At 39.5% G+C, this 14,714-nt stretch overlaps 1 protein-coding gene across 2 annotated transcripts in view; it reads left to right on the top strand.

Annotated features, from left to right (window-relative positions):
• Nucleotides 1–14,714, top strand: part of SMAD1 (SMAD family member 1) — a 77,050-nt gene that overhangs the window by 17,738 nt on the left and 44,598 nt on the right. The window contains exons 1-2 of one of the 2 annotated variants that reach the window (XM_024736213.1): nt 6,654–6,725; nt 11,845–12,422. In XM_024736213.1, the coding sequence (XP_024591981.1) occupies nt 12,023–12,422 (400 nt within the window). In that variant the 5' untranslated portion in view covers nt 6,654–6,725; nt 11,845–12,022. Of the gene's footprint in view, nt 1–6,653; nt 6,726–11,844; nt 12,423–14,714 lie in introns of those variants that run through there. The other variant, XM_024736214.1, reaches the window with a different exon arrangement.

The following is a 14,714-nucleotide window of genomic DNA, read 5'->3' as shown; positions in this document are numbered from 1 at the left end:
CAGCCCAGCCATACCATAGTCAGCCTGTTAAGCTAGAAGTCAGATCACGTTGGCATCTCTGCTCCCAGCTCGTAGCGGTTCTCGTCTCAGTTCAGAGGGAAAGCTACAGAATCCTTGCGGCGTTCCTGTCTGTCTGCTTCGACCTCCCCTCCCCTCGCTCTCTCCATCCCAGTCACGTTGGACTCCTTGCTGCCCCTGGAACATTTCAGGCATATTCTTGCCTCTTGGCCTCTGCCGTTGCTCCCCCTCTGCTTGCGACGTGCTTCCCTAGATATCCACGTGGCTCCATCCCTCACCTTTTCAGGCTTCTGTTGGAATATCACCTTCTCAGTGAGGCCTTCCCTGCCACAAGAATGTAGGTCTCATGAAGGCATGATCGTTTTTAGAAAGAGAAAAAGCTGTTTCTGTCTCTTGTTCAGCCCTGTGTCCCAGTGCTTAGAATAGCGACTGGCATGTTGTGGGTGTTTGTCGAATGAGTCGAATGACTGTAGTGGTTATCAGCCTTTCTTTTTATCGTTTTCTTTCCTTTTTTTGTACAAAGTTAGAACTTCACTGGACAGACAAAAGCTAGGACACAAACTTTGTTTTTTTTGTATAAACAAAATACTAGAATTAGCTTACTGTGAACCAGCTTTGTAAATATGTTACATTTTTCAGCATGTTATAATTTTCAAATCAACTTTACGTATCCCTATTTAAGGCTGATGCCAGCCCAGCGGGGGGGTAGGTGGTGGAATCAAAATTTCATGGAAGAGCAAATTGAGGCTCAGAGAGGTGTTTTGTTCAGAGAGCAGCTGCTAAGTGGAAAGCTGCTCTTCAGACCTATCTTCTTTCATTCTAAGTGAAGGGCTCCTGCTCTCTCATTTAGAAGCATCTCAAAATGACAGAAGCATGGTGGGGGTCTTATTTGAAAGCCTGGAGACTGCCCTGATTGCTTACTCTAGATTTCGCCTGCCATTTGTTTCCATTTGGAAAGCACATAAAATAAATGGTTCACTTTAAAATTCCTGACAATGACAGAGCAACAAGTTTTATTTCTCTCACCTGTGGAGGAAGTGGCCTCCACCCAGTTTTACTGAATTAGGAGGGAAGTGATTTTTTCAAGTGATAAAAAGAAAGAAAATTCCATGCTCTTCCCAGAGGAGGAGTTCAACAATTGGGAGAATGGCGTGAGACCATATGTTGGTTTGTAAAAGGATATAACTTGTAAAGATGTTTCCTTTGATGCCTGTGATGAATATGGATGTGTTTCCCTTCTAGAGGGTCCTGATTAAATTATTCAATTAAGCCCGGAGCTGGAGGATCTAAATATAGGGAGAGGGTTCAGGCTGTCCTGCCTTGTGGGTGTCAGCTCACCCCTACAGATGTGCGTGTTTGTTGTCATAAATAACACCTGCCAGATCAGTGGAGAAGGAGAGATGTTCCAAAAAATGAAATACAGCAGAGTATTTTTCTTTTTTAAATAAAAGGGACAGTTTTTTTCCGCCCTTCGGCCTATTCCATTTTCATTTGTGAATTTGGCATTTGAATTACCGATTTTTTTTTTTTTTTTCTTAACCTGATTCATAGACTTTAGTATCTGTTCTGGTTTCAAGTGTAAATCTGCTACTTACTAGAATATGATCTTGAAACAGTTACTTAACCTCTGATCCTTAGGTTTATTACTAAAACTGAGAGAATGCTATACATCTTGAAAGATTGCTATAAGAAGTCAATACGATCGTGTTTGTAAAAACGACCAATATAATCCTTGCATAAGGTAATAGCTCAATTAAAATAATTTCATTTGTTAACGATTGAATCATTCCTCACTGGTCGCTTATGGGAATTTACCGCATTTAGCATGCTTTGCAATCAGTAAAATTGCTATACTACGATAACAATGACTCAAAGCGAAGAGTTTTTCCTAAGAGACGACTGTATACTTTTTCCGCTTATAGTCTGTACAGTTGAACTTGCAAACGTCCCTGCTCTGCAGTTCCCAGTGTTTGAGGAGTAAGCACTTGCGAGCCAAATGAGTCTATACAATTTTTGAGTTGAGGTGACTGCAGACGAGATTTATCAGAGTGAGGCCTTTAGGACCTGGATGTCTTGAAAGGCTACCACGTGCTGAAGGACAGCTTTCCATTACAAGCATGAATTCGAGAACAGGGATTCAGGGGGATTAAGGAATGTTATACAACTTCTAGAGAAGTGGTAAGGAGATATAGCAATAAGCCAAGCTTGTTTGTTGATGTTGAGGACAGCAAGAAAACTTTTAAGTGTCTCCAGTCTACTTTAACTAAACAAGTAATCGTCTCGTGAAACAGAATAGAACTGACACTTGTTACTCTATAAGGGAAGCTCTGTGACTAAGAAAAATTGACCAGGTGCCCTGTCAGCAGCCAGAATTTGTCAGGATGGAAGGACTTGTGTATGCAGAGCAGAACCAGAAAGAGTTCTTGTCTTGAAGAATTTTCTAACACAACGAATATATATTAAATAGCATACTTGGTGCAACTAAACGCACAAACTACGGCCCTGTCCTTAGAGATGCATCTAAGTGCGACATCCCTAAATTCCTTGCTTCATTGTCATCAAGGGGATGCGGCTTTTGGTCGAAATGTCACCGCTCACGATGAACTTCCAACTGGTAGGTGGTGAGCTCTTCTTTTTGATTCCTAAGATTCCTACTCACTTAACACTGTTGAGAGACCACATCACGGCAGCCCTTGCCAGCATGTCCCTCAGGTCACACCTGAGAGACTGGTAGACCGGCTGTTAGCGCCTGTGTTTTAAAGGCACCGGTACCTGCGTGACTTCATTATGCAAAATAGCTTTCAAGAGCTGGTCCACTCTTCCACCTTCACCCCCTAGTTTCTCCAGACTTGGAAAATTAACCTTGAAAACAATTTTTTAATGAAAAAGAGGCAAACTAGCTATTCTGTGTCATCAAACTGACATTTGGAAAGTTGGGAAATGTTTGGAAGTAACCGAAACAAGGCTTTATAGTAAGAGGCTCAGAACAGTGAAGTCCGCCTTCTGAATGTTTGTGATGGCAGGACTTTGCTGTAAGACCAGCAGAATTCTGCGATTGCCAGTGGATCTTTTTTTTTTTGTAAAAAGTATTATTTAAAAACTGTTTTCTAATTTTAAAATTTTTTTCAAATTCCTTTCCCATTTAGGTTATTACAGAATATTGATTGAGCACAGTTCCCTCTGTAATACAGTTAGGTCCTTGTAGGTTATCCATTTTAAACACTGCAGTCTGTACATGTCAATCCCAGACTCCCAATCTGTCCCTACCCGCCAGTGGATCTTCGTATCGCTGTCTTGTGTAGGGACTTGGTTTAAATATATTTTCTTTTTCTGAGGATTCAATCAGAGTAGAGTTCCTGTTAGCCCAACTTCTCAGCAAAGAAGTAGGTAGTTTAAAAAGCGCTTTCAAGTCTGTAAAAGAAATGGAGAGAGGTTTTATTCATCCTCACTTTCTTCTTGTTCTAGGATTTTTTTCCCCCTTTATTTTGGTTAGTGGTGAGCTTTATTTAGCTACATTTGACCCGTTTGAAATTGAGAAATGTTGAGTGAAGGTCCAGGGCTAACTGCTAGTTTAAAACAGAAAAAGGAAATGCAGAGGGACTTCACCTGTTTTCTCCTTCAAGACAAGTATCTCAAAGCCAAATGAGTTCCTAATTGCAGTAACCGGGGAATAGAAACATTTGAACAGGTTATTTGTTGAAACGACGTCACAGAATCACAGACCATCGTTGCTTTGGGATATTTTCTGAGACTGAAATAGCTGGAGAAAACCCATCTGCGTTTTTATTTTCATTGTGATGGCATTATACTTGTGTAGCAAATTTTAACTCTTTTTTCCCCCTGTTTCCCCTGGTATGTTAAGTTTCTGACTCTTTTTGATGTTTTAATTTAGCTAAGCATCTCGGGGGAGGCAAGAGTTCTCATCAGGCCTTGAATCCTATCTGAAATCGGATGTTAGGCTAGATGACACATACCTTTCCACAGAACTAATTAATATTGCCGCCAGTCACTTTATACAACACACCTCTGATGTACTTTACACCTCCATGGCATTCTGGTGAGGTATTTGGTGAAATAATTTAGATACAACTACCGAACTACAGAAATCATATAGTTTGCTCGTGATTTCTCTAAAGCCGCACAGTAGCTCTTCTTTAGGAGCTAGAGTCTTACTTTTTCTGTTTCTTCACAAGATCATCTGTTTAAGAAGAGCTAGTGGTGTAAGTCAGGAAATATGCATACAGTTTATTTAGTTACTTGGAAATACTTGTTTCCCCCGCAAAATGGATCAGGCATTTTTTTACAGAAAGATAATTTTTGTAAAGTTTTCGTTTTTCTTAAGTAACACATCCAACGGTTACACAGTTCCAAAGCGAAGTTAATCAATACCCCTGCGTTTAGTTCCCTAATTCTTTTGATCTTTATGCCTTGATGTTTTACCATTAGAGTTAAGACAGTAATGAACCAAAGAACAAGAAGTTGGGGGTGGGGGAGAGTTGCTTGCTTCATTGACGGTAGACCGTTTATCTCCTTTTTTTTTAAGGTACTAGCAGGGAGTCTTTGATGTTTCTCCCCCCAGTCACTTTTTTGGAGCCTGTATTTCATGCTGATTTTATTGAATCATTTCATTATTCCCTCAGTATTTAAAGGAATCAGTCGTTTTGTCTAGTTCACTGAATTGCGTGCCAGTGCAGGAACTGTAACAGCACTGGTCTGAAGCTGTAGAGGGCGACTGGCCATTGTCTGTCTCCTCTCCTCCTCCTGTTAAAGGTACTTGGTTTGTAGCACTTGGCAACTCCCCCCTCCCGCCTTTTTATTGTGCTTCAGATACAAATTAGAATAATTTCCTTTTAAAACTTTCAGTGGGAATCTGGGATCTGAGGCATGGCAGAGAGTGTATTTTGTTGATATTCGCACAGTTGGATAATTACATGTTTCTTTGCTGGATGAAGATGAAGAAAATGCCGTTGTTGTGCAATTGGCTAATGAGGTTTTCTTTCAGTATAGAGCGAGTCTCACAGCAGTTAAAGGTATTTTACAACTTCTTCCTTTTTTCCTTTTAACATTAAGGAATACCACATAAGCTGCAGAATTCAAGAGCCATGTTGAAAGGAGCATTATAAGTATTCTTCTCATTTGGTTCCGGCATTGCTAATAGAAATCCTTCCCGTGGGCGAGACTCCATAGGGAAAGGGCCTGACTTTAGAACCCTGTTTTAACCTGCATTTTTTTTTTTTTTTTTTTTTTTTTTAGTACGCGGGCCTCTCACTGTTGTGGCCTCTCCCGTTGCGGAGCACAGGCTCCGGACGCGCAGGCTCAGCGGCCACGGCTCACGGGCCCAGCCGCTCCGCGGCATGTGGGATCTTCCCGGAACGGGCACGAACCCATGTCCCCTGTATCGGCAGGCGGACTCTTAACCACTGCGCCACCAGGGAAGCCCTAAACTGCATTTTTATTACTTCCCAAATCGGGTCACATTGTAAATGCAGCCTGATTTATAAGTAGACTTTGTATGTGTCTTGAGTTAATGAATTGAGGTTTTGATTTGTTTTGTTTTTTTGTGTGTAATTTGCAAATATTTGTGTATAGAGGCTTTTAAAAATTTTCAAAGTAACAGTTTTTTATTAAAGAATGTTTGAAAAGTTTTAACAAGTAGGGGAGAGAGAGAGAGATTATTACCCTTCCAGACCCAGCCACCGTTACATGCTTTGGTATATTTACATAGTTGTTCATGTTATGTATACCGTTATTTTGGTATATTTACATAGTTGTTCATGCTGTATATACCATTTTACATTCTGCTTAAGGTGTTTTCCCAGTTATTTTTATGAACATAATTTTTTAAGGGTTACGTAATATCCCGTTGAGTGGATTATACTACATCTTACTTATTTTCCAACTTTTAGATACTTCTTTTTTTCCTTATAATAAAGAATGCTCTAATGAAAATCATTATGCAAAAACTTTTTTACCTTTCCAGTGCAGAGTGTTTCCTTAGAGTAAATTTCTAGAAGTGAAGTTGCCGGAACAAAGATCTCCCTATTTTTTAAGGCTTCTAGGGGGTTCTTTACCAGATGAATGCTTTTGCTTCTTTGTCATTTTGAAATGTTTGTATTTGGAGAAGAGGGAAGGAAATCTCTGTTTGCTGACTCATGTTTTTATTTTGTACTTTAAACTGATAACGCCACTTAGCTTTTGACATAAACTAAAGCAGGAAGTACCAAAAGGGGCAGAAAAAGAATGAGTTGCCTTGCCAAGGCCATAGTGTCATGGACACGTTTGAGTTCCTGATGGGAGGTAGGTTACTTGTTTGACTTGAATATAAAAAAATGCTTAACTCAAGTAGGCAAAAATCAGTCATCAGCCTGTATTTTGTTTCATATGCACATTTATATGCAAGAGTTTGTGATCTTGTCACTTTAAAGTTTTTAGTGGCATCAGACCCCCCAACTGGCCCTGTGGTGTTTGGAGAACGTAGGGTTTTTTTTTCATTTTTTGTTCCCTGTGCGGAGAAGCCTTTTGTATTGAGGATATCACTTTAGCTGTCTTTCTAAAACATAAATCTAATCACACTGATGCCCTGATTTAAAGCCTTCCATTTGTCCACAGGATACGATGTGTGACAGGCCCTTCACAGTCTTGCCCTGCCTTTATCAGCCTTGTATCGTCTAACAGCAGCCGTGAACCCTAGCATTTCTCTGATGTTGGTGAGAACAAGTAATTTACAAAAGTGGTTTAAAAGTTGAGGCTCTAGAGCCAGACAACATAGGTTCACTCTGGCCCCACCACTTACAACTGTGCGCATGAAACCTCGGACAAGTTATTTAACTTTTCTATTGTATATTTCACTTTCCTTACCTGTAAAATGAGGAAAATAAGAGTGTTCACTAAAAAGGGTTTGTCACAAAGATTAAACTAATTAGTAGATATAAAGTGCTTGGAACAGTGTCTATCAAGTAACGACCACTCAGAATATTAGCTCTGTTGTTTTGCAAAATTCTACTCATCCTTTAATGCTTGTCTGATAGTTCTTCTTTGGGAAAACTTCCTGAAATCCCTGGAATTAACTGTTCTCTCCTTTTCTGCTTTTATTCGTTATCGTTTATACCTGTCGTATAGCTTTTGCACACAGTGTTATTATTGGTTCAGGGTGGGCAAATGCATGGTACAGGGGCCGCCTCTTCTAGTCCTGCACTCAGGGTTCACCTTGCTACAGTCCTGGCATTCCTTCCTGCTGAGGTCTGCACTTGACCCAAGACTCTGCAGTACAGTCCTTTAGCTTGGCATGCAGGGGAACCAGTTTGCTTCAAGAAGAGTTCACTGTTTACACACTGGCTCTTCAGGATGGAGACATCTTTGCTTCCATCCTCTGTGGATACCGTAGGTACTTAGCAGGCACTCAGTGCAGCTTTGCTGAATGAATGTCACTTTGAGCAGTTAAAGCAAAGGTCTGCAATGGTGGTCCTTAATCTCCCCAACTCTCCACATACTTACCTTCTATAACAAACCCATCAGTGCTAGAGTTTGAAACAGCCCCAGGTGATTTTGATATAAACTCACCCCCTCTATTTGAAAACCATTGACCAAAATATAAAAAAGCAGTTTTTGGAGTTGAAGAAAAGGACATACAGAATAAGAAGAAATGTATTCCTTGTATAAATTGTTGCTAGAGGACAAGGAAAAGAAGTTGTCTTTCTTGTTCTTTGGCACAATTAACCTTTAGTTAAAAGTAAATGATCATTTCAGGAGGTACACTCTGACCAAGTGTGACTTTTGATGGTAGCATAGTTTTATTTTCTCTTTTTCTGTTCAACGAAAGTAACGCCAGCTTCAAAGCACTGGTAAAACTCTTTACTTTACAAAAGGAAACAACGGACCCGCTACAGCCTGTTGAATAAGTAAAGCTCCACACTTGGCCTTCTGATTCCTTCAGGGAGCTAAATCATTCATCAAACATTTATTGAGACTCTGATATGTGCCAGCTACGGGGCTAGGTTCCAAAGCTAGGAAGACAGTAAGATAGAATTCCTGAGTCATTTTCCTCTAGTGAAGAAGTAGCTATAGACATGCACAGCTGTATGTCTATACCACAAAGTAGCTATAGACATGCACAGTTTGCTATGATAGCTGTTCATAATTATTATCCCTTTGAGTTCTGAGGATCAGTAATGAATTCCCCCTTTTATTCCTGTTATTGGTAATTTGTGCCTTCTCTTTTATTGATTTATAGGTTTTTTTAGAGGAATATCTGATTTTATTTGTATTTTCAAAGAGCCAATTTTGATTTTATAGGTTTTCTTTCTTGTATATATATATTTAATTTTTGCTCTCATTTCCTTTTACTGTCTTTAGGTTTAATTTGCTGTTCCTTTTTTTTTCTTTTGATAGATACATAGAAAATTAGCTTTCAGCTTTTTTTCTTTTCTAATATATGCATTTAAGACAACCCATTTCCTGCTAAGCATGGATTGAGCTACATGTTACAAGTTTTGATGTATCATATTTTTATAGTCATTCAGTTTAAAATATTTTCTGATTTCTCCTGTAGTTTCTTTTTTGACCCATGCATTATTTAAAAGTGTAATTATTTTCAATAACAATACTTTTGGCATTTATTCTTAGTTATATTATGATCAAAGGACATATTCTGTATGGTTTTATTCCTTTGATACGTGTTGAGATTTGCTTAATGGCTCATTATATGGTCAGTTTGGATAAGCATTCCATGTGTTTTTGAAAGTATTACGTATGTTATAGTTGTTGGGTGTTGCGGAGCGCAGGCTCAGCGGCCATGGTTCACGGGCCCAGCCGCTCCGCGGCATGTGGGATCTTCCCGGACCGGGGCACGAACCCCCATCCCCTGCATCGGCAGGCGGACTCTCAACCACTGTGCCACCAGGGAAGCCCCTTGAGTCAAGTTTTTAAACATGTTGTTAATCTTCTATATCTGTTGATTTCTGTTTACTTGTTTAGTCATTTACTGTGTTAATCTCCCACTAAGATTGTTAGTCATTTTAATTCTGTCAGTTTCTGCTTTATGTGTTTTAAAACTGTGATTACTTGGATAAAAAATTGGGATTGTGATGTATTTGTGGTGGATCAACTCTTAACATTATGAAATGTCCCTCTTTTATCCTTGGTGATGCTTCTTACTTTACAGCTTCTTTTGCCTGATATGATAGCTTTGTGAGCTTTTTTGGTTAGAATATGAACAGTATATTTCTTTCCATATTTTTTTTTCTTTTGGCCATTCTCTGTCTTTATATTCGACGATATGTGTCTCTTGTAAGTACAGTATAGTTAAGTGGTGTCTCCACCCCTACCCCAGTCTTTTGCTTGGCAAATTTAGTCTCTTGATATTTAAGTAATTCTTGAGACTTTGAGGATTAGCTGTGAATCTTACTGTTTTCTATTTTTCCCATCTATTATGTGCTCTTTTTTCCTTTTTCTTAAGTTATTTTGGATTAAACATATTTTAAAAAATAATTCCATATTTTTAACTCCTCTATTACCTTTTTATGGTTTTTAAATTCTTTCAGTTGTTGCTTTATTATGACATGAATTCATAACATATCAACAATACTTTAATGCTTTACCACAACCTGGGTAGACAAGGACCTTAGAAATCTGACTTCATTTACCCCTTCTGCTTTATTTGTTATGCATTTTAATTCTGTATTTTAAACACCACAAGACATTCCTATAATTGTTCTGTAAAGTCAGTACCCTTTTGGAGCTCTTCGTTCTTTCCTGCAGTTCCTTGCTTTTCCCTTGTGCCTGAAAATTCCTGCTGGAAGCCAGTTCTCTCAGATTTTGTTTGTTGGAGAGCATATTTATTTCACAGTCATTTTGAATGATTTTTCTCCACTAAGTATAGAATTCTGAGTTTCCAGCTTTTTATTTGTAGGCTAAAGATGTCATTTCACTGTCATCTGGTTTCCATTGTTTCTGTTGAAATGTCAGCTGTCAGCCTTATTGTACTCATTTTGAAAGTATTGTGTCTTTTTAAAGACTTTTGTGGTAGGGTTTCAGCAATTATACTGTGATATGATGCATTAAAACTTGTGGATACCTTTCCATCTCTCCTTTGGATTTGTAGGCCTTCATGAATCTGTGGCTAGACATCTGTTGTCACTTTTGGAAAATCTTTGGCCAGTATCTACAAATATTTCCTCTCTCACAGTTTTTCTCTCCTCTTTTCCCATCATCTTGTTCCAGTCTAGTATTAAGATGATTCTATTAAGATGATTCTAGGCTGTGTTTCAGTGTTTGTAAACACTGGTCCATTTCAGTTTTACCCTTGCACACTAGGGCATACCTCTTCAGGGGTCTCAACTGAAAGTCTGGTATGTTTACCAGGCCCTCAACTCCATTTTTCTTTTTTCTTTTTTTTCGTCTCCTCAGCACTCTGAGACTACTGAAATCTCTGTTTGGTTCTTTAGCCTCTTTCTGCTTGGCTACTCACAGCACAGGCATTGGCAACTAAATGCCTTGAGAAGAAAAGCAATGAAGAGTGTTCAGCTTATTATTTCATTGCTTTTCACATCTCTCCAGCATTTTGGCCCCTCATGTCCTGCATACTTCGGTTGCTCTTTGATACATTTAAAAAGTTGGGGGGTTTTCCCCGATTTGTTCATTTGTATTTTATTCAGCTTTTATAGTTACTTTGGGGAGGAGGTTGGTTTGATACCCGCTACTGAATCTTAGCCAGACTTGGTACAAAGTTATCATCTTTAATCTTTTTCACCGTTTGTGTTTTTATCTGGTGAAGAGTAACTAGAAGGTTTAAATGAGACGACGTGACAAAAGTATTTGGTACAGTATGTGTTCACGTGCTTCATTCCTTTCATGTAAATAAAAAGCAAATTTGAAAAAGTAGGGGGTAAATTTCCTACCTTACTTGCCTGATAGCCCATAGGCATAGGCTTGTTTACTGGTTTACTGAATAAATACCCTAAAATGTTGCTACATTTACATAGTGTAAATATAACTACCTTTTTTATAGCGTAAGACATACTTGAGGAACAGACCAAAATAGATGTTAAGACTATTGCATTTTTATTTTTTCCTTTTGCTTTCAGTTTTTGTTGATTGAGATGTATTTTGAAATATATATCTTAGAGCCTATAAATGAATCTAAATATAAAACATCACAATATCTGTTGAGAACTTGAACTTTTTTTGCACTAAGGGGTCTGTTGCTTCTATCTCAGAACTCATGTAAACAGTAACATACTCCTTTTTAAGCTGCATCTCAGTTTATTCATCTATAAAATGGCAATGATGGTACTACCTAGTTGAAAGAATTATTTAAAGGATTAAATACTGTGTTAGTCTGCTTGGGCTGCCATAACAAAATACCACTGACTGAGTGGCTTAAACAGTAGAAATGTATTTCTCACAGTTCTGGAGGCTAGGAAGTCCAAGATGAAGGCTCCGGCCAGTTTGGTTTCTGGTGAGGGCTCTCTTCCAGGTTTGCAGACAGCTGCCTTCTCTCTATGAAGAAGGCCTTTCCTCAGTGGGTGCACATATAGGGAGGGAGAGAGAAATCTCTCCCTTCTTCTTGTAAGGCCACCAATCCAATTAGATCAGGGCCCATCCTCATTTAATGTTAATTACTTCCTTAGAGGCCCCATATCCAAATACAGTCACACTGTGGGTGAGGGCTTCAACGTTAGTTTTAGGGGGGGACATAATTCAGCCCATAGCATACTGTAATACATAAAAGTGCTTAAAATAGTATCTGGCCCATGGTAATTGTTTAATAAATTGTGATTTTGTGCTAGAGATGATTTTAAACATCTTTTTCCCTTTTTTCTTTTCTAGGTGCTGACTTTGGGTTACTTTTGAAAACACTAGGAATGGTGATTTCTACTTTTCAGGACCTCAGCACGAAGAAGCTAAGGAGAATCCTATGTAAATAAAGTGGAACCTCTTCTGCTCTCCTTTCACATTTGGGGACGTCTTTCTTTCTCCATCCACAAGGAGTGTACGTGGTGCCATCATGAACGTGACAAGTTTGTTTTCCTTCACAAGTCCAGCTGTGAAGAGACTTCTTGGGTGGAAACAGGGTGATGAAGAAGAAAAATGGGCAGAGAAAGCTGTTGACGCTTTGGTGAAAAAACTGAAGAAAAAGAAAGGTGCCATGGAGGAACTGGAAAAGGCCTTGAGCTGTCCGGGGCAGCCCAGTAACTGTGTCACCATTCCCCGCTCCCTGGACGGCAGGCTGCAAGTTTCCCACCGGAAGGGGCTGCCTCACGTCATTTACTGCCGTGTGTGGCGCTGGCCCGACCTTCAGAGCCACCATGAACTAAAACCACTGGAATGCTGTGAGTTTCCTTTTGGTTCCAAGCAGAAGGAGGTGTGCATCAATCCCTACCACTATAAGCGAGTAGAAAGCCCTGGTAAGTGAGCCCTTTTATGTTGATGCGTTTAGCAGATTTGTATTGTTTCTCAGAATCATTCCTTTCCATGTTTTTAGTTGTAATTTTCAAATATTAGGGGAAAAGTTACATTTGTCCGCCCTTGAATATGTCATACGTTCTAACAGCATAGTCTCTAGTTAATCTTATGTCTTAGGAGCAGGGCTGTGAAAACTGTTATCCCGGTACTAATACCTCTAACTTGTAATAAATTGTTTTCTTTCTAAATTTATTCTTTATGTTTCCCTTTGGCTCTGTGCATTTCTCTAGACAAATTTAGCTATGATTTTATTGTGAGGGACAGGAAAGGAAAGAAGCATGGCATTACAGTCTACCTACTTGAGGGCAGTTGCCAGTGACTTGGCAACTTTATCCTTAAAAATAGCAATTTTTATCATCTCCAGTGGAATTTCACTATGGCATATTCCCTGTAGAAGATATGAAGGAATTATGTTCTGCTGTGGAATCATTTGATACTATTACTTTATAAGATATTCTTAGTTTTTACATATATGACCTTGGCCGGTGGGCAGGGGGAGAAGCACAGTAAAGGATATACTTCAAAATTTACTTGGTTTTGCCCTCAAATTAGAGTCCGCATTCTAGACATTTGCATCAATTGGAAAGTGATCAGTCAATCTCAAGACCCTAAATATCTCATTGTCAGATTGGAACCAATTTTGTTGGTGGATTAGTTATTAATAGCTGTTGGTTACCAGGGGTTCCCAAATGAGGCTGTGCATTAGATTCACGTGGCTCCCCCCCGGAAATTCTGATTCTGGCCTAGCCTGGTAATCCGTGTTTTTAACAGGTACTCCATGTGGGGCTGATGGGAGCTGTTGGATTGGTGTTTGGGAACTACTAAGCTAGATCCTGTAATAACATGGCTCTCAAATAAAAGGCATTCTGGTTTCTTACGGAATATTGAAGAAGAGTTTAAGGACTAGGGAATAATATAATAAACATCTTTGTATCCACCACCCAGTTGCCTTCAGTAACTACCGTCCTGAATTTGATGGTTAAGTTTGAAGTTCATCATTCCCATGCGTGCTTTTATACAGCAATTCTGTATGTGTTTGAATCCTTGACAGTATGTACTGTCAATTCTGTATATTTAAAGGTATTATATAATGATATTGGAGTAACCTTCTACAATTTGCTATATTCATTCAACATCATTGATGTGTGATTTCTATATTACACACTTTAGGATTACCTTGTCAAGGCCTGTGAAAAATCCTCTGGAGATTTTATTGGAATTTCATTGATTTCATTTGGGGAAGGATTGACATAGTTCTCTTCTTGAGCGCAGTATTTTTCTAAATTTATTTAGGTATTTATTTATTTTTTTTTGCGGTACGCGGGCTTCTCACTGTTGTGGTCTCTCCCGCTGCGGAGCACAGGCTCCGGACGCGCAGGCTCAGCGGCCATGGCTCACGGGTCTAGCCACTCTGCGGCATGTGGGATCTTCCCAGACCGGGGCACGAACCCGTGTCCCCTGCATTGGCAGGCGGACTCTCAACCACTGTGCCACTAGGGAAGCCCTATTTAGGTATTTTAAGTTTCTTCCATGAAGTTCTTGCACATCTTTTCTTAGATTTATTTCTAGGTAGCTGTTTGGGTTTTATTGTATCCTTCTGAAAGTTACATCTTGTTACAGTTGTTCATGGCTAGGACTATACTTGCTTTTTTCCAGCCATCTTGCAGAATTCTCCTTGTTCTAATCTACACATTCTTTACTGCTTGTCACACCCACTGTGATGTAAATTTTAGTGTGTAATATGTACAAACAGGATTGCTTAGGTACTTGGTTTTTAGATCCCCATAGTAACTTTAAGAGGTACACGGGGAAGATTCTAATCCCACTTCACAAATGGTAAAACTGAGGTCCCTATAAATTAAGTGACCTGTGTGTCAGACAGCCAAGGTTCAGTATTGAGAAAACACTGTGGATACATTTTCTCCCGCCACCCCTTTCTCCAGTCTGCTCCATTTCATCTCACGCTGCGGCAGCTGGGGACCAGTGCACTACAGAGAGTGTTCTTTGAAGATACACGCTGTGGCCATGTAATCTTCCTGCTTCCCACTGCTCTTACACACAGCTCTGTGTTCTGGTCTTCACCCACCTCGCCAGCTTCTTTTCCCACCTTCCATGCTTCTTGTGCTTGAGTCATATGGGGACACTCAGTGCACTCTTCCTCTGTACCTCGTTTCTCCTCCCTCTTTGCCTAGTTCACTCTTCTTTATCCTTCAGGCTTAAGCTTAATGGAGGCC

Source organism: Neophocaena asiaeorientalis, unplaced genomic scaffold (genome assembly GCF_003031525.2).
Source record: "Neophocaena asiaeorientalis asiaeorientalis breed wild unplaced genomic scaffold, Neophocaena_asiaeorientalis_V1.1 scaffold7, whole genome shotgun sequence".
Classification (NCBI taxonomy): Eukaryota; Metazoa; Chordata; class Mammalia; order Artiodactyla; family Phocoenidae; genus Neophocaena; species Neophocaena asiaeorientalis.
Note: the sequence above shows the minus strand (reverse complement) of the source record. Positions and strands in the feature narration are given on the sequence as shown.